We start from the raw sequence: 22,694 nt of genomic DNA on the forward strand, positions 1-22,694 counted from the left end.
AAATATAAAAATCTTATGTTTATTGATTGTACTAAAAGATATAATAATTATAATCTATTTAGATACAATCTTTTATTTTTCATTGATGAGGAGGAGGGCGAGTATAATAATTAATGATTAAACGTACTTACCTGTATGTGAAGTTCTATCATGACTATACGAGCGCCGAGTCCGAAGAGATTAGTAATCCCGCCCGCCCAGTGCGCGCACTCCAATTAGTGTCTCGGATATACATCAATGAATATTAGGATCTCTTACTCTAAACTAAATGGTGGGCGACAATCGACCGGGAATGCAAATGGACGATACCTACCCACAACAAGAAAACTACATGTGTAAATAACATCTACATTATTAATCTCGAGGAGGAGGCGCGAGTATAATAAAATGAATGTGTAAATTATCTACCTAAAACATAATATATGTATAGCTAGAGCCTGACATCCTATTGAGGAATCAAGTGACTTATGTAACCTGAGTATAGAATTAGCTAATTTATCACAGAATAGATCGAGGGCCTTATCCTTTGAATAATTCCTTTCAAATACTAACTACATAACCGCGGTATCAATCTAGTATCAACGATATTGGTTCTACGGATTCGGTGAGTGAACAGACGAGTAGGGGGTACCGGGTATAGGGAGGAAAATTTGAACGATATTTGGTTCATCAGTTCCGAGCTATCCATGGTTCCAAATTTACCTGCTGTAGTTCGGCCTTTTACAGTAACATATAACTATACGTATCTACATGGGTACGTTGCGTGAAGTTCAAAGGCACGCTTGTACTGTAGGTAGTACGTTCGTGTGTTCGTATCAATAGCTGCCGACACAGATCGCATTTCAATGGGGCAAAAAGCTTTAGGCAACATACACTGCTTTTTTGTCTCTGTATTCTGTTCTTACCGGCGCAGCGTTCCTTTTGCTAGAGAGTCCGTGAATTCCAAATTTAAATATCTCTTTTCCACACGGAAATCTGTGCTAGTGGCACAGCAGTTTTCCCAATCTGAGACCTAGAGTCACACGAAAACGTTTGTGCCGAGACGGATGGCAAGGCATGAAGCCAATATACCCAATATCCTTTTCAGATAAGGCTAGGCATGATCTGTCACTTGTAAGATTTTAAACCAAATTCGAATGTGTCAGCTGAACCAATGGCAAATCCTAAATTTTTTTGTGATACGTTCCTTCTGGATGTCGCCATTGAGACACCTGGCTTTCCAACTACCTAGGACCTTTGTGGCACAAGTAAATGAAACTGAGGTTGATTTGAGAATTTGAGAACTAAGCACTCTTATACTATGCACAGAGGACTGGAAAGCCGGAAAAACTACTCTGGACAAGTGTAAATTAAAAATTTATAACACCCCCGACAAATGAAGGTTACAGTAACTAGAAAAGAGATGATAACTTTCAAATGGCTGAACCGATTTTCTTAGATTATAGTTAAGAACACTCTCGATCAAGCCACTTTTCAAACAAAAAAAACTAAATTAAAATCAGTTCATTAGTTTAGGAGCTACGATGCCACAGACAGATACACAGATATACACGTATAAACTTATAACACCCCTCTTTTTGGGTCGGGGGTTAAAAATATGGTAGTTAGTAGTTTTTATAATTTGCAAACGACATTCAAATTAAGGGTAATAAAACAATTTTGTGCCTAGTTGATATTACAATGGTGGCGTTGACTATTATTTTGACCTAATATTACTGACTAGAATAACGGAACTAAACGGCAATGTTTCAGATTTTATGAACAAATTACTTATCATGATTTTGCATAGAACACACAGTAGACACAGATATTTTGCTAGAGTACCTATAGGTATATTTTTTCATTGTCAGGCAAAAGATGTAATATGATGGATGAGGCCTTTAAAAGAGTGCGCTTGTTTTCAAACATACCTACATGTTTGGTTTATGCTGTGTAGTTCATTTGGATATAAAATGTGCAAATCAAGACTCTTTATAATTTTATATCTTACTTTAATTTTGCGATCACCTATTTCGGCCCCTTTTGTAATTAAATAGTCTGATTTTCCCCTTCATTAGGTACATAGGTTTTGGTCAGACTATGATCAATGTATTAAGTACCCGTTTTAAATGGTTGTAAGTATTTTTTTTTAATTTTACTAAATCCTCCTCATTTCTAATTTTACCACACATTTGGCAAGTTATTTTATTGTTTTACTTTATTTTGAGAGCATAATAGATCTGTTAATTGTAAATATTGAACCTTATGTAAGTACCATATTTTCCAACACCGATAGCAATGCTTTGAGCAAAAAAAAAGGACTATTATTATAACTTATGCAAGCTTGAAATGAATTTCTTTTTCCATTTTTTATATTTGAAAGAGAAAAGTATTGGCTTCAGATACTTGAATGCAACAATGTCTTTTACAGTGGTTATGTAATTGGGTTGGTGCCCTTTCATTATTGCGCCCGCCATGTGTATTACGGATAATACGCAGGAAAATAATATATTACAGGCGACCGAACAGGAGAGATTGAAATCTGAGGGGTAGATAATGAGGATTCTTGTTCGTTTGTTATGTACCTTTTTAATCCACAATACACAAAAAAACACATAACTCAGTATAATTGTCATGTTCAAATTAAAAAATAACTTAGAAACAACTTTTTAAGAGTCTTTAAAAAAGCCTCGTATACCTACACATTGTCTCAATGTGTTTTACCTATTATTATTATCTCAACTCATCGCCGGGCTACTACTGAGTGCGGGTCTCCTCTTAAAATGAGAAAGATTATACCACAGTCCGTCACGCTGGCCAAGAGTGGAATGGCACACTTTTGTGATCAATAAGGAACTCAGGCATGCAGGTTCCCTCACGATGTTTTTATTCACCGTAAGCAAGTGTTATTTAATTGCTTAAAACGCTTAACAGGGCTCTCTCCGTCACTTACTCCATACAATCGTAGTTCCAATTTCATTTGAATATTAAGCAACCAAAGTCCATGAAATTTTGCAGACATATTCTAGAAACTAATATCTATGTCTGTGGTTTTTTAGATTGTTCTAAAAATATGTAGTTTTAAAATTACAGGGGCTCAAAGATTTGTATGTGAATTTTTAAGACCGCGTAAATTTGAAACCGAATATTTTAACAGAAATCTGGAAAACCACAGACATAGATATTAGTTTCTAGAATATATCTGCAAAATTTCATGGACTTTGGTTGCTTAGTATTCAAATGAAATTGGAACTACGTTTGTATGGAGCGAGTGACGGAGAGACCCCTCTTAAAGGTCCTAAAATTTAGAAGACCATGCCCACGATCGCACCCCGGGCTCCCAAAATAAGAAGCCAAAGTAGGTACATATATCTTGACTATCACCGCTTTTACACTCCGCTCCGCCAAATATGCAGTCAGCGTTTACAGGGTCACTTTTTCGAAACAAATGAATATATATTATGTACATTACTGGCAGTGTTCTCTGTTTCAATCGTATCTAGTTATCAGACAGTTATTTTTTTTGTAACAAGTGTAAATTAAAAATTTTCAACACCCCCGACAAATCATTTTCAAATAAATAATTATGTATATCTAGACAACGTCCATCTTGACAGCTTGACATTTGTCAATTGACACTTGAATATTATGAACCTAAGGGTTATCTAACCTTCTTTTCTACAAGAAAACTAGAAAATAGCTGATAACTTTTAAACGGCTGAACTAATTTTTTTGGATTATAGCTAAGAACACTCTCGATCAAGCCACCTTTCAAACAAAAAAAAGTAAATTAAAATCGGTTCATTCGTTTAGGCGCTACGATGCCACAGACAGATACACAGATACACAGACACACAGATACACAGATACACACGTCAAACTTATAACACCCTTCTTTTTGGGTCGGGGGTTAAAAAAAGGTAGATATGTTACATACGCGTCTAAAGACTTAATACTCCCGCATTTTGAGCAGATTTGTAGAGCGCTATCTCTTTTTCTCACGAGCGTTTTATATCTTCTATCTTACTCATCAGCAAGCACGCATTTTCTATGCTGTGATGACAAAATACCACAAATGAATATATAAAGGAAAATAAAAATTATTATTGTAATAACTAAAATTAATTACGCAAAGCAATCAAAACTCGAAGCAATTCTAAATCGTAGTAGGTACGTAGTAGTCTGAAGATTTAGGAAACTGAGTTATAATGTTAGAGCCTGTCCATTAACTTTGTTCGTGAATCCCGTACTTCGAACTGAACAACTTAATTGAGGAAAATTATAAGCCATACATAGACATATAATATACAACTGCTGCACTGTAAAGCATTCACTTTGTTTTCGGTTGCATCTCAGCTATTATTAATATTATAAAGAGGTAAAGTTGTTAGTGGGGGGGTAAGCCCTAGTGGGACTACTGAACCGATTTTGAAAATTCTTTCGGAACTACAAAACTATTAAGCTATTCTTGAATGGCATAGGCTATATTTTATTTTCAAAAAAAATATATAATTTTATTCCCTAATATTGTAGTAACTATTTGCGTTTTAAAAGCAAGTATGAAATAAAGTTTATTAAGGTAGTTACACTTACCTAGTGTTAGTATTACTGGTTAGGAAAATTTTGCTAACAGGTTTTCGAATATTGTTTTATCACATAAAATATTTATTTATTAACCGAGCGATGGCTTATGGTAAATCCTCATTAGCACAATGGGAAGCACTTTCGAAGAGCACTTTAATAATCCGTTGTGTTATTATTTGCATTATAGGATAAACTGAAATAGCACCACATTAAGGGGCCATAACAAAACTGATTTTATCATAAATGTGAGAAGGATAGATGTACCTATTTATACCATAATCCAAGTTGAGTGCACAATAGCAAAAAATCTAAATGATACCATTTTAATTGGAAACTATAATTATCCATATAGTAAAATATAAATGCGTAAAGATTAATTACCGATTCTGTTTAAAATTAAAAAATCTATATTATATTTGAAGCAGTTACCCGATTTTTTATCCATCGAAGAAATTTTATCCATCTGATTTAGGATTCCGTACCTAAGGGGTAAAAACGGAGCCCTATTAAGGTCACTATGGTGTCTGCCGGCCTGTCTGTCCGTCTGTCTGTTTGTCCGCGTGTCACAGGTCTCTAGCAAATTTTGGTATTTGGTGTAAAACGTTGACTCAAAACTAAATATTGAATTAGAAAAATTGAATTATTTTTCAGGGACGACGACGATGGGAGATACATGAAAGAGGAGTCGATTTTTTATTATTATAATTTATTAAATAGTTTGTAAGGTGTGACCATTTAAACGAACATTTTTCGGGTTCGCGGTTTATTGCGACGCTCTATCTCGGAAAAGAAATAAGTATTTCATACACCCAAAATATGATGTTCATAATAATGTAAGGAACTCTAAAAAAGCGGGGCCCGACTCGCACTTGACCGGTTTTTACATTTCATGACGATTTAAGATTAATTATATTATATTAAAACACACATTCAAAATTATTGTATTTAAAGGCTTCCTTAAGGCGTCGCTAAATTTTCACTGTGGAGTGTGGGGCCTTAAAAAATATTGGTTGATGAAACAAAACAAATACATTTTCTATTTGAAATATGGTTAAAAATAGCAATTTAGCTTCTCCAACGATTTTGTTGGTTACGTAAATTGTGACCCAAATCACTAATCGGATTGACGATCAAATCGAACTCTGCTGCTACCGATTTGAACTATTACCTCCCTTTTCGCGGTGTCGGCCTTGCTTATTGGGGCCTACCTATTACCTTTCAGAAACAATTTTATTCGTTAATAAGTATTTTTTAGTGTCATAGCTCATTAACGCGGCTCGTTGCAGTCTGTCGCAAGTCGTCACGCACGTTTTTATTTTCAGAGTTCCGTATCTCAAAAGGATAAATGGAACCCTTATAGGATTACTTTGTTGTACCTGTCTGTCTGTATGTCTGTCCGTCTGTCCGACTGTCGTGTCTGTCAATAAAACCTATAGGGTACTTCTCGTTGACCTAGAATCATGAAAGGCAGGTAAATTAGTCTAGTAAGGTAGTTAGCACAAGTAAAGGAAATATCAGAAAACCATGAGTTTGTGGCTATATCACAAAAAAATTTTTTAAAATGGATTCATGAACAAATAATTAGTATTTTCAATTTTCAAAGTAAGATATTTATACCAAGTTTATTATATGAAAGGGCTTTGTAGATCCTGTAGATTCTAAAGCAGATTTTTATTTATTTTTATGCATAATAGTTTTTGATTTATCGTGAAAAATGTTGGAAAAATTACCCGCGTACGGAACCTTCGGTGTACGAGTACTAGTAACTAGAATAATTTTATTTTAAGTGCGTTTTTAAAATGTGGTATAAAAAAATACTTAAATAATGGTTTTGCTTTGTCGACATATATATACTATTGGTGTTGATGATAATGACTTCGCTTTTTTGATAGCAACCGAAAAAAACTTCGCCTGCCTGTGTTAATCCTGGCCTGTGACTGCCTGTCATGTAACTGGAGCTAGTTATGTGGCTATAACATTTACAGGTGTACATCTGGAGCAGATTGCAAGAGACGCGAAAGTCACGTCTGCATCACATTTTGTTTAATTTACTTTGCCAAGTAATTACTTGGAGACTGTAGGGGAGAATTTATTTCATTAAATTTTAATGTAAAGGTGAATTTCCACAGGAGATCTCCATAGCATTAAACAATAAACCGTACCTAAAGGATGCCAAGGGCCTGTTACTAAGACTTCGCAATCCGTCTGTTCGTCAGTAGGCTGTAACTCGTGAACCATAATAAGCAGAGACCTGAATTTTTCACTAAATGTGTAATTCTGTTGACACTATAACAACAAATACTAAAAATTTCAAAATTCTCGCCATGAAAATTAAAAAAAATTAAAAAGTGTAATTTTTTACGACGGTCGTAACCCCGTATGCACGACTCCAACTCACACTTGACAGATTTTTCTTATTAGGTAGTTAACGCATTCAAATGTTTAAACAATAGTTGTATGTAGAGTCTAGATACAAATAGATCTATAATCTAGATAAGAATCTAGATAAGAATAGTTTATATAAGTTGTGGGCTGGTTAAAGAAACTCAATAATACAGTTGATATACCTAGCTATAAATTGTTTTCGATAAGGTCTGACCTGAATTACAAACCATCGATAATCGTAAACTTCCCTGTTTGAAGGTATTTAGGTTATACGAGGCGGGAAATGGACGTATAGTCAGTACGCTGAAAGGGATATGCCACACAAAATCACACTAATATTATAAAGGCGAAAGTTTGTATGTGTGTGTGTGTGTGTGTATGTTTGTTACTCTTTCACACAATAACTACTGAATGGATTTGGCTGAAATTTGGAATGGAGATAGATAATATCCTGGATTAGCACATAGGCTACTTTTTATCCCGGAAAATCAAAGAGTTCCTACGGGATTTTTAAAAACCGAAATCCACGCGGGCGGAGCCGCGGGCATCTTCTAGTTATTCATATTTTTGTGCCGATTTAAAGTACCCTATCAAGCGAACGTACCTAGTACCAGAAATAAAACTTAACTTTGAAACAAATGGTATTTGTGTTGAGTATTGATAATATGTCGACAGATGTCTCATTCTTGATTGAGTACTGAATAGTTCACTTGACTGATGCATACGCTACTATCAGCGCAGCACCAAAAACTGAAGTCAAAAAAAAAACTCGTTAAACTTCGTTGAATAGATAACTTGGAAAAGAAAACATTATGGAGATACTAAATTTGACCCATATCATTAAGCAGTTTCCAAGAAAACATAATACATATATGTACCTACCTGTACGAAAAATCCTTGTTTACATAATAATTATAAGACACTAGCTGTGCCCGCGCCTTTGTCCGCGTGAAATAGTGACTTTCGGCAGTATTTTTAATTTTTAGGCTAATTATTTTGCAAATAAAACACATAACTACATATACATAAAATTTTATCTCTTTTAGGGTAGATATTTAGAAACTGTCGGTTATAAATTGATTGATATTGAACGTATCTGAACCAAGTAAAGACTTTGTCGTTGACCTCGAGGACCCAACTCCTCAACCCTGATGCTGTAAGGAATTGCATTCCTAAATCCTGGTGGTCCCTCGGGTTTTTTAAAGGATCATCCATTTAAATGTTTTTACGTGGTACAGAAACACGTTGCATCCTGGGGCCGGGCTATTAAATTTGAATCCCAACTCCTCAATCCTGATGCTGCAGGGGACCTCACCAATTGATTGATATTGAAGGTATCTGTAACAAGTAAAGACTTTGTCGTTGACTTCGAGGATCCAACCCCTCAACCCTGATGCTGTAAGAATTGCATTCCTAAATCCTGGTGATCCCTCGGGATATTTAAAGGATCACCCGTTTAAATGTTTTTATGTGGTACAGAAACACGTTGCATCCCGGGGAAGGGCTATTACGGATAGCCAGGCTACTTTTTTCCTGGGAAATCAAAAGTTCCCACGGGATTTCAGACCCTAAATCCACGCGAGCGAAGCTGTGGGCATCAGCTAGTATAATAATAATATAATTTTTGCTTTTTTGTACTTAATCAATAATACAATAAGGTCAAAATATGTATCAATTTAAGAATTAAGTTAAAGTAGTTATTGTAATCTGTTTTGGTTGACAATAAATAAATAAATAAATAAATAAATCGAAAACAGAACACGGACGTCAACCAGGTTGATTAATTGCATATTAATTGCAATCATTTCTGACCGGCTAACATTGTTCCGCTAGTGGCCCAAATTCACAGTCGCATCAAGAACATTGTAAATTCAGGCAATCACAACAATTTCTAATTGGTTATCACGAATGTACCGAGCTAGTCACCGACAATGCACGAACCAGGGCAGATAGGGATAACAACAATAATATGATACGTAGGTAATCGACGGGGGATCGTCGACTCATCTACTCTGTCAATTCCAGGTTACGTTTGATCAAAGGACAACTTGCATCAAGCTAAACATACTAACTCCTAGAATATAAAATATTTGAATAAGGCGGATATAAAAGTTCTTTTGACTTGAGATAAGTCTGACATTTACTATGATTAAGAGGGTTCTCTCCATCACTCGTTTCATACAATCGTAGTTCCAATTTCATTTGAATATTAAGCAACCAAAGTCCATGAAATTTTACAGACATATTCTAGAAACTGCTAAAATTCTGCATATTTTCCTTTAACAGGAAAGGAAAATATGCAGAATTTTAGCAGGGAATATATTAAATAACATACTTATCTAACTCAGAATATAGCTTGTTACCTACATAGCTTGTTATCTATCACCAAAGTGATCAGTTAGCAAACAAAATGCCTTGAATGGTAAACGTAGTTTTTAACAAAATAAATTCGAAATCAAATAATCCATTTCGGTCATACTCACGATACGAAATTGATATTGCAGCTAGGGGTGGCTCCGGTAATTCGATATCTTTTTGGTTTCAACAGCTTGAATATAATTTTTGTTCTGAATATCTCTTACATATTATGTAGTATGTATACTATGTATGCATGTATGATATCGTCAGGGTAAACTTCTTACGAGCTTCTCCATACAAACGTATTTTGTTGTTCTAGATCTATAACTAAGCCATATATCGATTTATCTCTCCATTATCTATGCCTTAAAACAATTAATAATAATTAATTAATATACTAAAATTGAATTTCTTTAAAAAGTTATGGCCCTTGAAAAATCTCTATTTTAGGGCAATTTTGTGCGTAAATAAACTATATAAAAATACTACTACTTCATAATAATTTCGAATGTCTTTTAGTTTGTTAATGTTTTCTTTCGCCAAAAATAGGCGTAATTCTACACGTCGATTATTTATCAATCGTACTATCGTATAACCGTATAACGATTATGAATATTAATCTCAAGCAAAATTCATTCACCTGAACTCTGTCGTGGTGAGGTGCAGATAGAGGGAAAGGGTGACATACACATATAACGTTGTTTCCGTCATCTGTGGAAACAGTACTATTATAGGTTCCACCCGCCAACGAGTTATGGCTTCGATGAACCGGGCTATTTGCTGTTTAGGACTTCTACTGTTTTGTAGAATAAAATAGAAGAGTTTTTTATTTAAATACTATTTTACAAGTGTTTTAATTAATTAATATTAAAGAAAATATTATAATAAAACTCAAAGCTAGCCTTATCTAATTACTATACAAATCATGCCCGCGTGGAATGGTGCCAAGAATACTAGCTGCATTTCCGCGTTGGACAGCCAGGCTGATCCGTTGCGCAAAAAATGAGCCAGCCCTTCTGTTACTCGATGAGGCTATCAAACGCGGTGAAATGTCTCGTAAATTTTTTTTTACGAGACATTTCACCTTTTACATCTTACGTGCTTTTAAATCTTTAATTGAATCTACCACTGGTTTGGAATACCTTTCCTATCGGCCAGTCTCTATTTCCGATAGTATCTATTTGACTTTCACTAAAGGGTAGAATTAAACAAACATACTTTAGCATTTATAATATTTAGTAGAAGTAGATAGGTCAAGTATCAAGTAGACAGGCCAACTGAAATCAACCTATGCTTACCTATACCTATAATTACGGCGCCAATAATAAAAAAATAAATGGCAGTGTAATGGGAGATCTGTTATGGTAAATTGAGGGTCGAATTTTTATCTTTCACACCACCTTCTTGGTCATCATTGAAATTTATGTCTTATACTGATATAACAAGGACTAATTTTCATAACAAAAGCTTACTTGAAAATATTAGCTTCTTAACAACTTAGTTCCCTTACGCAGACTGTACCTACCTAAAACACTTTCTCAAATTCTATGGATAGATATAATAATAATTCATCGCTAATTATAGTAAAAAAGTAGCGAAGATTTAAATTAGTAATTAGTTTTTGCCACTGAATATGTACATACAGCATTAATAACAATTTATAATTACCATAAACAATCTGCTTAGTCAGAATTCGATCTTACACTTTTATGCGGTTCAGAAAATATAAACCGATTGTTCTAAAAAATATTATCGTACTAAATTTTAATTATACTTACAGGTTACTATTATATTATACTAGTTATATAGGATACTATACATATAAAGGTACTTTGACATCTAGACCTAGTACTTTAAGTTGTATAATACTTCATTGTTCACTATTAATTTTTTTTTGTTATTTTATCCCAGCAAAGACGGAGGATCAATTAGTTATTAATATTTATAGAACCTTATGATAAAATCTACATGTTTAACGTAAATCATATTTCTATACCTAAAATAGGTCTCCTCATAGAATTCAGAATAAGTGTAGAATAATTCTGAATAGGTTTGGTCGCGGTCGCCGAATGAAATCATGGCGTACTTTGGTTAAACTAGATTCATTTTGCATGGTTTAAAAATATAAAAAGACAAAACATCATTTTAAATGGCGTAGCAATTTTTTATGGAACGAACACTCAGTTAATAACTTATTAGGTAGGTACTGAGTATGCGAGCAACCGCAGAGCAAAAGATGGTCACTGAAACAGGTAAGAAGATAAAATATTATGAGAAGTAATGCAAGATATAATATCATGCTACAGGACCAAAAAGAATTCGTGCGCTGATTCTCAGCTCTTCTTCAATTCTTTTTGGTTGTTTTTAAGGTTCCGTACCTAAAAGGAAAAACGGAACCCTTATAGGATCACTTTGTTGTCTGTCTGTCCGTCTGTCCGTCTGTCCGTCCGTCCGTCGTGCCTGTCAAGAAAACCTATAGGGTTCCCGTTGACCTAGAATCATCAAATTTGGCAGGTAGGTAGGTCTTATAGCACAAGTACAGGAATAAATCTGGAAACCACGAATTTGTGATTATATCATTTAAAAAGAATTCAAAATGTGTTTCAATTTTCAAAGTAAGATAACTATACCAAGTGGGGTATCACATGAAAGGGCTTTACCTGTAGGTACATTCTAAAACAGATTTTTATTAATTTTTATGCATAATAGTTTTTGATTTAACGTGCAAAATGTTGGAAAAAATACCCGAGTACGGAACCCTCAGTGCGCGAGTCTGACTCGCACTTGGCCGGTTTTTTTTTAATTCAGTTGTCTCGCGAAAGATACTAAGCCAATATCGTAAAATGGAATTCAGTAAAAGGGTGAGTCCCAAATTTAGACTTCTATTCAATTATGTTCGTTGATTCGCGACTAAAAGGAGCTGTATTCGTAGAATCTTGTTAAAAAGGCACGTAATATACCTGTTTGCCTTAAAGTCTTATGTACCTTTCTGAAATAGGTGCATGTAAAATTTAACTTCTGTTTGTTCGAAGCGCAGCGGTCGAGAAACTTTTAACGATGTTTTTACAAACACACAGACTTTGTTGTATGTCTCGCAAAACGGACTCTACCTGACTGGTGTACCTACTTACAATGTTCACCAGTCGTTCTTTTTATCCACAGTAATTGATGCTGGGCTTGTTTTTAGAGCTCTGTACACGGCATTTTAATTAAGTCATGTTACGTCCATAATAACTCACATGGCCTATGAAAGGCATTCTCATTCATAGAGCATAGAAATAATTAGAAACTAATAGAATATCTATGCGTGATACATCCTCGGCCTTTACCTAAGTTTTCTTTGATAATAATAATTTGTGCATTTATCAAATGAACAAATGGACTCACAGCATTTTTCTAATTAGGTATTTTATAAATACAAGTGTAAATTAAAAATTTATAACACCCCCGACAAGTGAAGGTTATAGTAACTAGAAAAGAGCTGATAACTTTCAAACGGCTGAACCGATTTTCTTGGAGTAGGTATAGCTAAGAACACTCCCGATTAAGCCACCTTTCAAACAAAAAAAAAAAAATTAAAATCGGTTCATTAGTTTAGGAGCTACGATGCCACAGACAGATACACAGATACACAGATACACACGTCAAACTTATAACACCCCTCTTTTTGGGTCGGGGGTTAAAAATGGCAACTGTCAGTCGTGTTATATGTTTCTCTATTAATTCTTCTTTAACCCCCGACCCAAAAAGAGGGGTGTTATAAGTTTGACGTGTGTATCTGTGTATCTGTCTGTGGCATCGTAGCTCCTAAACGAATGAACCGATTTTAATTTAGTTTTTTTTGTTTGAAAGGTGGCTTGATCGAGAGTGTTCTTAGCTATAATCCAAAAAAATTGGTTCGTCGTCTTTGTTATGCGCGCGCCACTCTATTTGTTGTCGGTGGGCGACGCGCTTTCTCGGCTCTCTAGTGCCTTTTGCGTTTTCAGAAACTAGGATTTTTTTAACAAATATTCTGATCGATATATGTCATATGAAAATTACTATGATTCATATTAAAATTATATTAAAAACTAGCGGATACCCAGCGTATACTACTTTACTAAGCTAAAAAACATCTTCACATTTTTGCTTTTTTAATTAAAGCAGTTTGGATGGCACACATCCTGGCACATCGGTTGGATGGTTCAAAGTCTATAACGGATATATTTTATATTATTAGAAATATATTTTAGGAAGATGGATTCAGAATGACGTTTTTATTTTAATTTTACATTATTGTAAATGGTCGAAAAGATACTGGAATTGCACGATTTTTTGTACCAATACAAAGAAAGTTTTATGATTACTAATAAAGCTGCTTGCCATGTCTTACAAAATGAACTTTATCTGATAGATGCGAAATTTTACCAGTCATGTTTTTGGTCATCCAGACACACGCCCAGTCTCAAAGCATAACAAATATTATTCTAGCTTTATACATGTAATATCCCGGCATATACGTATCAATGCTGCTTTTAGACTCCTATTGGACTTTTATGGTACTATGTTTGGGCCGGCGCACATATAGCGGAGCGCAGCGCAGAGCATTTTTGACAGTCAAAATATTGTCCTCATTGAAATATATCTAAAAACAATTGTGCATCCGTGCGGATACTCGCGCATCCGCGCGCAGTCTCGCGCGTGCTCGCGCATTCTCTGGTAGAAATAATGTAATGTAATGAAATAGTAATGTGTCACGCGATTAGAAAATTTCGCGGGCATGCTCTGCGCTGCGCTCCGCCATATGTGCGCCGGCCCTTTAGAATACAAGCGTACAAGTCCCAACAGAGATTACACGCGCTTGCGCGCTACTGTGCAACTATCGCTTGACAGCTGTTGTGCTTTTTCCTAAGCTTCAAAACTATTTTACTAGTTCAAAACTACTTTACAAGCAATATGCAGCTTACAGGGCAGAGCTACCATTCCACTACTAAGACTTCGTGCAATTTGCTTGCATAAGTACTTGCATGATGGAAACTAGGCTTCAAGCACATTAAGGTGGAAACTAGTATGAACTAGACAATAAAATAATATTGTAATGTAGGAGTAATAAGTAGGTACGTTGACGATCGATAGAACCGCCGATAATGCTTCATACTGAAGCAATAATACTTAATTATATTCCAATCAGTGTAAGAATAAAAAACGCAAAGGTATATACCATTATCCAACAAAACGATCCATGATCAATGGGACGGGGACTTTCCTTTTTTGTTCCGTGGCGAATATTTTATTGAACTCCTTTAATTTGAGACTAGCTGGTTAACCCCTACACTTACAAAAGCTTATATTGTACTTACAAAATATACAGGAATGTGCAGTGCTCAGACAAGCCTTCAAGCGGTTATGAGCACGAAGAAACCAATATTGTTATTGTTATTGAAAATAAATAAATGAAATGAAAAAGCACACGACTTCGTCCGCATGATATCATTTATAGCCTACTAGATGATGCCCGCGACTTGGTCCACGTTAAGATTTTAAAAATCCGGTAGGAATTTCTTAAAATTTTCGGAATTAGATGTGATTTACATGTGCAGAACGTTCGTTGACCTCTAGCGTTTTATTTGCAATATATTGTGAACTTTTAAATGTAAAAGTATAGGAATTTTTTTCGTAGTTTCTTTATGGTATCAGTAATCATCAGTAGTATCCGTTTTTGCTAGCGTTCTGGTTACACTCTGTATAGAGGTACGAATGATCTTCGCAAAGGACTTTTTTAATGTTTTAATTTTATAATTTTGCTTATACCATCGCAGCGATGTTATGGCACTGCAAAAAACTTGATTGAAAATCGCGCCGAAGCCTTGCAAAGCGGTCTTTGAGAAAGTTTAGCAATGTAGGTCACTATAACTTACAGGAAAACCAGTGATAGGCCTGGTGGTTAACTTTGACCTCCTAGTCGGCAGGTCTGGGATTCGATCTCGGGCACGCACCTCTAACTTTTTGGAGTTACGTGCGTTTGAAGTATTTCAGTATCACTTGCTTAAACGGTGAAGGAAAAGATCGTGAGAAAACCTGCATTCCTGAGAGTTCTCCATAATTTTCTCAAACGTATGTGAAGTCTGCCATTCTAAACTTGGACGTGGTAGATTATGGCCAAACCCTTCTCATTTTGGGAGACCATCCTAATCAATGAGCTGGCGATGGGTTGATGATGGTGATGATAGCTTGCAGAGTAGTATAAATATTCTGTCAAAACTTGAGATTTTGTAGGTACTTTCTCCTTATCTGTCGTTCTCTCTACCTTACTACTATTTATCGAATATAATTTTACATGTTTAAAAGCGATATTATATAGTTTACAAGACTTTCATCGTATTCGTTAAGATTTCACAAAATAAACCTCTGTTGTAACTTTTTCATGTAAGCTTATAAATATTATTTACTAGCTGATACCCGCGACTTCGTTCGCGTGGATGTAGGTTTTTTAAAATTCCCGTGGGAATTTTTTGATTTTCCGGGATAAAAAGTAGCCTATGTGCTAATCCATGGTATAATCTATCTCCATTCTAAATTTCAGCCCAATCTGTCCAGTAGTTTTTGCGTGAAGGAGTAACAAACATACACACACACACACACACACACACATACACACATACAAACTTTCTCCTTTATAATATTAGTGTGATAATCTATAAGTACTAATAAATAAAATTGGAGTGTCTGTCTGTAATTTCGAAATAACTACCTCCTAGTATATGTGATAAGTGCCAATTACAATTAACATATTTTATTGCTTGTGCTTATTATACGTTATAGTATTTTTTACGATCAATAAATATTCTTTATTCATTATTCTCGATATAAAGTAGGTCTCCTACTAAGATAAAAGAATTTTGAGAATTTCTAATACTCGGCAAAAAACTACCTAGTTCTATATCAAATCTAAATTAAATTGTTCATAGGTATTCATCGCAGCAGCGCATGCACTACAAAACAAGCAAAAAATGTTGAACATTGATACGGAAAAATTGTTTGCGAACATTCCCGACGTTCTAAACGCCAGCCTCTACTTTTGGACCATGGTCATGATGCCAATGATCAAGGATGGCGTTTTAAATGACCGACCGTGAGTAAACGATAATATTTTCTGAAAAATGAAATGAAATCTGCACATTTCATACCCTGTAGTTCGAAAGATAAACTTCTCGGACAGTAATACAAGTGTCCAGAAAAGTAAGTATGTTTCATTTCATATCACAAGTTTGAACTTGGAATGTTTGTTCTTATTAATAGTAATATGTACATTTGGGGACTTCGTCTGTGTTGGTGTTAGCTGGCAGGCGTGCTCTGCCTTTTTGGAGTGTTTTTTTTTTGTTAAAACTGACTGGAAAGGGCTCTAAGGGGGTGCCGTGCGTATGTCGGCGAGTGCCGGCACAGACGGGGTCCATACTTGTATAGTTTAACTAACTTGTTACAAATAACTACAAACTTGATATTGGCTAATCTTTGTAAAAGCCAGACGAGAGAGAAAAAATAAATATGTACATTATTACTCCACAAGACCGGGAAGTAAGCGTTTTCTGGTTGAGTGTGAGTGATGGCTGAGCCTTGGCAAGGACGTCTATAACACGAGGCCAGAAAGACACTTCCGGTCGAGGCATGTAAAAAATGAAACAAGTAAATTATTATTAAAAAATATATATTTTGCTAATTCGGCCTCTGATCTCAAATTAGGAGGTATGTTGTGTGGTAATGTTATCTGCCATAGCCACGATGATCCAATCTTCATAGTCGCTGATCGTCCCTACGACCTGTGTTGGGGACATTGCGCAGAGAAACTTTCAGCTTTTATAAAATAACGAGGTTCGGCTCTCACGGGCCAAGGAGTTCACTAGTTTTTATTTATTCTCTCAATCGGACAAGCATGTATATACTTTTGTTTTTCAGTTTCAATACAGAATTAATGGCTAACGGATTCACGTCCTTCACTGACGTAATGTTTCCATATGAAAAGTATGTTGTTGGACAAAGCAAACTCCTCGAGTACTACCATTCCAAGCGAAACGACCCTGAGTTTTCTTTGTATCTCTCCTGGTGCTATAACCAGAAGGAAAGCAGAAGGTAAATCCAGCTTTTTTTGGAATTGCTAATACACATCTTCGTGAATATTTGGCATATCGACTGTGAACTGGCTACAAGTATATACTACCTCAATTTTAAAACTTTGCAGGATGAATATAACTCGTTTACCTGAATTCTTCCTATCTGTCCCCCTGCTCTGTCCCCTCAGGGGGACAGATAGGAAGAAATAGTCCGATCTGTCCCCCTACACCCGACGAGGGGACAGATAGAAGTAATTATTTCCATTTATTAACTTTACAATATTGATCAAGTCTTAATAAAGTCAGCTAAATACTGATTATATAATCTGCTAAAGTAAGTGAAGTCTTGCTAGTCTGCGTGTTTTTCAAATTTTGGAAAAAAAGGAAACTTTGATTTAGAACCTGTATTGAATTTTTTAATATACTTGAAAGTAATAATTTTACCTAGATAATAATAGGAAACTTTTATTTAGAACCTGTATTAAATTTTTAATATACTTGAAAGTAATAACTAATTTTACCTAGATAATATGGCAACTGAATAAAAATCAGTCCACGACACATTTATTATTGACTTCTGAAAAGTGTGTTAAGTATGACACTATGTTACCAATTACCACCTCTAATTTTGATCCTGTATTGAATTTTCAAGTATACTTAAAATTAATGATTAATTTCAGACTGCAACTAAACGACTTTTTCGTGAAGCCAATGCAGAGACTGACGAAGTATACTTTACTTTTACGAAGGCTCATTGATAACACTGATGAAAGTCCTGAACGTTCTGCACTACAGTTTATGGTAACGTATTAACAATTTTTTTTTTGTGTGGAGGAGGAAAATCCTCATGGATACCGTCTGGCATGCCCGACTCCACTGCAGGTGTTTCGCAGTGACCTACGGACTAAAAACCTCCTCCACTCTTCGGTGTCTCCGCTCACGGCTTCCCGGAAATGCACGTAGCATTGCGTCAGGAAGGCAGTTGTTCTTTTAGGGTCTTTGTCTCTCCCATTCGTCATCTTCGCGCGTTTTCATGATGTGTTTGATGAACTTAGCGTACTTTTCCCATTCCTCCTCGTTCTTGAGCATTCTGGGAATCAGGTTCTTGGGAGTTAATGTATCTTCCTTTCCGTTCGCTAAGTTCCTCTCTTGATCAAACACACAGCACTCAAATATCGCATGCTGCGGACTGCGCCTAAGCCTAATTATAAAATTTAATAAAATAATAGTATTATAAACACTTAATTCAACGCTCACCTATCTCAGCCAGAAACAGTTGATTGTTAAATACTCCAACGACACGCCTTTATTGAACCATGAACTCTATTTCTGTACTTTGGAACCCCGTACGAGCCACTCGTACATTTTTATGTTATTAATTAAGTTCTTTAAGCAAACCCTGAACTAACTTATAAGTTTAGGAAGTTTAGCAATAGCGCTACACCGGCGTTACATCGTTGCGATGCCGGCTCTATCATACGAAACTAATCAGTGTAATACAAACACTCATTTAACAGTATCTTTTATTTATCTCTTTATCGAAATTAACGTCAACGTGACGAACAAACTACCTATCTAGCTATGAGCTATTAACTTTGGGTGAACGGAGGCATGACTACGGAGAGCTTTTATCAACTGAACTTTTAAAATATTGTTACTTATATGGGGTACGGATTTAAAATGAAATTGAAGTAAATAAAATTACGGTTTAAAGTATTGGTATTTAATGCAAAGAAAACACGAAGACTCAGAATATTCCAAATATAATAATGATTTTGAGTTGTTATCAAAAACGACTGCATATCTCAGCCCTACACTCTGTAGGTATGCGTCGAACTAAGAAATTTCTACCTATCGTACCTAGCCTAGAAACTAGGCAGCAATTTCGCTCAGTCAATTTTTGCGGTGGATATTGAATTTAATGTTTGATGTACGGAAGGTTTTGCTGTGTTCGTCGCCTAATTATCTATGCTTCTTTACACTAAAAGCTCAGTTTATCCACGATTATTATCAATAACAAAACAGTCAACGCCTTACCGTACATTTTAGGCGAAGCAGCATTTAAAATTAAAACGTGTTTTGCCTACAAATATCCTTGAAATCCGGAGATGCGGGGATTTTATCAACCTACATTAACTAGTTTTATTTACTGCATCTTTTGGCTCAGTTATGTATTTAAGGTAAGAAAGATAGCAAATTCATACTTATTTATAGGAAGACACCGCTAAAGCCTACGTGATTGATGTGAATCGCTCCGTCCGACAACGAGAGGAATATGAAAAATTGAACAAGTTGCAATTAACACTGGAAGCTTATGAATCTGTAAGTAGTGCAATTGGCATCGATGACTTTTATTAGATCCTAAGAACTTACTTTTATAAATTAATCTACGTAGAGAGAGAGCCCGCGAGAGCGAGAGAGAGACCTTTGTTATTTTATAAAATTTGAAAGTTTATCTGCGTATTATATCCCCAACACAAGGAAAAACGATCAGCAACAATGAAGTTTGGATCATGGTGGCTTTGGAAGATAACAGGTAACAAAGATGTAAAAATCTCATGTCAAAGTACAAGGTGTAATTTTTTTTATATTTTCGTCGGAAAAGTATTAGAAATCACGCCATGCATTACCAGACAATTGCAGGCTGTGGTGGCATGTGGTAATCCCCTGCCAGGTATCCTTTATACTTTGAAAGTTTACAGGTGCCTGGCAGAGGGTTCTCACAACACTTAGTGTCTGCCAATGCATGACGTGCTTTTGATATGAAGAAAGTATTATAAACACACTAATTTAACTTTGACGTAAGTTTTTCACCTGTTACCAAAGCCACTATAATTCAAACTACATTGTCCTTGATTGTCCTTCCCTGTGTTGGGGACAGCAGAGAATATTTCAGCTTTTATAAAATAACGAAGGTCTCGCCCTCGCTCGGGCTCTTAATTCAATAGGGCCTGTTGGACAACTACCAGATAAACTTTATTTAACAAACTAGCTGATGCCCGTAGGTTCGCCCGCGTGGATTTAGGTTTTTAAATATCCCGTAGAAACTTTTGATTTCCCAGGACAAAAGTAGCCTCTTCGTAATAGCCCGTCTCCGGGATACAACTTGTTTTTGTACCACGTAAAAACAAATAAGCAGATGATCCTTTAAAAATCCTGATGGATCACCAGGATTTAGGAATGCAATTCCTTACAGCATCAGGGTTGAGGAGTTGGGTCCGCAAGGTCCAAAGGACAGACAAAAATTTAAAAAACGTGTGATTCAGTTATGGTACCGTTCAAATAACCATAATATGAGCTTAATATGAGGTAGTTATTTCGAAATTACAGACAGACACTCCAATTTTATTTATTAGTAGGTATAAAGTATAATATATAACAGATATGAAGTTATGACGGGTTTTATATAATTGGGTATTTGTCAAAATGTAAAATTTATCCGTTAGATAAAGCTTATCTGGCCCTTAATCGTTACAAAAATCTATTTGGTTTCTAGGATCTCAAAGATGACGAGCTGGAACGCCAGTTCAAATTGATTTCGTCGATTAACTTGAGAACCCCCATGCTCCACTGTCGCCCGTACCATAGCCGATGCCTCATCCACCAAGCCAACCTTCGATTCCGTGATGGTGCTAAGGAGGCAAGAGTCATCAAAAATAGATAATACATTAACTTACACTACACTTCAATACACTTACTATGCCGCTGCCCACTTCGTGTTTGGATGCATCCATACACTATTCAATATATATATTTTTATGTATTAATTTTCTATATGTGAATAAGTAGGTGTCATGTCGTCCTGATGTAAATTTATTTCTAGTAACGGAAATAATGAAAACTGTTGAAACTGATGAAAATCAAACTTATAATAAGTACGTGTAAATAACACCTAAGCAAGAGCCTGCGAATTCTTCTTTATAATGATTTACCAGTATGCTTTTGCGAATGATCTGTTTCTCTTATTTATTTCTATGAGTTGTATAATATTGTATCTGTTTTACTATCTTTGGTAATATAGGACCAATGTGCTATATTTATATAATATTATTAAAGATGCATCAATTTTTTTTTAGACTGATGCCCGAGTTATTTTGCTAACTGACATGCTTCTGGTTTGCAAAAGATTAACGAAAAGCACTCGTCACTGTAAACTGATAAGGTAAATTATTCAGATTTTATACTTACTTCAGCGATGTTATTGTTATAATGTACGTATAGCGCAGCGCGACATAACTGTATTTTTTTGTTTATAGGCCTAAATATATGATAGATAAGCTGGTGCAGATTCCTAAATTTGTCGGCAGAAATAGCAATGATCTTTCAGGGATCGGGTATATAGCTATGGACGACCTAGGATCCGCGTCCACAAGTTTCATTCTCACGGAGTCGCCAAAGGACCCTGATCCTCAAAAAACATTAAGAGTAAGCATCTTTGCTTGATGAGAATCTGTAGTAATCAATGATTCAATGATTTATATTAATGATATTACACTACCGAGTTCACAACGGTAAATCTTTACAGACATGGGAAAATAAAGTGAAGGAGGCTAAGTTGACGTATGAAATGACGATATGGTCCGCTCAAAATCCCGATAGGGAAATGACTGATGCAGAGTTGCAGGATATGGTGGATCGTCTCCAAATCAGGGTAACTGTTATACCAACCTATATTTTCCACAAGCGGGAGGATTAAAACTCCCTAAAGCCTTTATGTTAAGACTAATATACATGGTAGGAGTCTGCCACGTTGTGGTTTCTGGTACGAGTTTACCATTATTGTACCTTGGGACTCCAATACCTATTGGCTTAAATTCGAATCTTGTCCTTGTTTGAACTACATAGCTCAAAGGTTGCGGAACTGAGGTTTCGCAACCTTTTGAACTATGTAGTTTACTCTACGATTATGTGATAAAAAATTGAAACGGACCATGATGCAGCGACCAGCAATACAAATGGGAAATCGGCTTTAAGAATATCGAACGCAATTCAGTAATCAAACTGTCGATGTTTGGAAGGATTATCGTGTTTTTAATAATACTCACTTGTGTGTTGTAGGCACGTTCAAGTGCTGACGAAGCGGTTATCGAGCACGAAGCCCGCGAGCGCGTGGCTGCTATGGTGCATGAGAGCAAGGCCGCACCTAATTTCGACCCCACAAAGTTTAAATCTGAAGGTAATTTAATATTCATTGTAAACTGCCTTATCGGTCTAGTCACTTGTGGCTAGCTTATTCTTAGAATCTTGAGGTCCCGGGCTCAACTCAAGGATCGGGTCAAATTATAATTAGAGTTTTCAGTC

The 22,694-nt window shown here is 35.6% G+C and overlaps 1 protein-coding gene across 2 annotated transcripts in view; it reads left to right on the plus strand.

Annotated features, from left to right (window-relative positions):
- Window positions 1-22,694, plus strand: part of LOC123880605 — an 83,351-nt gene that overhangs the window by 42,175 nt on the left and 18,482 nt on the right. For both annotated transcript variants that reach the window (XM_045928802.1, XM_045928803.1), the window contains exons 7-15: window positions 16,254-16,417; window positions 17,239-17,412; window positions 18,074-18,194; window positions 19,608-19,715; window positions 20,890-21,033; window positions 21,470-21,555; window positions 21,650-21,818; window positions 21,919-22,044; window positions 22,452-22,569. In XM_045928802.1, the coding sequence (XP_045784758.1) occupies window positions 16,254-16,417; window positions 17,239-17,412; window positions 18,074-18,194; window positions 19,608-19,715; window positions 20,890-21,033; window positions 21,470-21,555; window positions 21,650-21,818; window positions 21,919-22,044; window positions 22,452-22,569 (1,210 nt within the window). The remainder of the gene's footprint in view (window positions 1-16,253; window positions 16,418-17,238; window positions 17,413-18,073; window positions 18,195-19,607; window positions 19,716-20,889; window positions 21,034-21,469; window positions 21,556-21,649; window positions 21,819-21,918; window positions 22,045-22,451; window positions 22,570-22,694) is intronic.

This window comes from Maniola jurtina, chromosome Z (genome assembly GCF_905333055.1).
Source record: "Maniola jurtina chromosome Z, ilManJurt1.1, whole genome shotgun sequence".
Lineage (NCBI taxonomy): Eukaryota > Metazoa > Arthropoda > Insecta > Lepidoptera > Nymphalidae > Maniola > Maniola jurtina.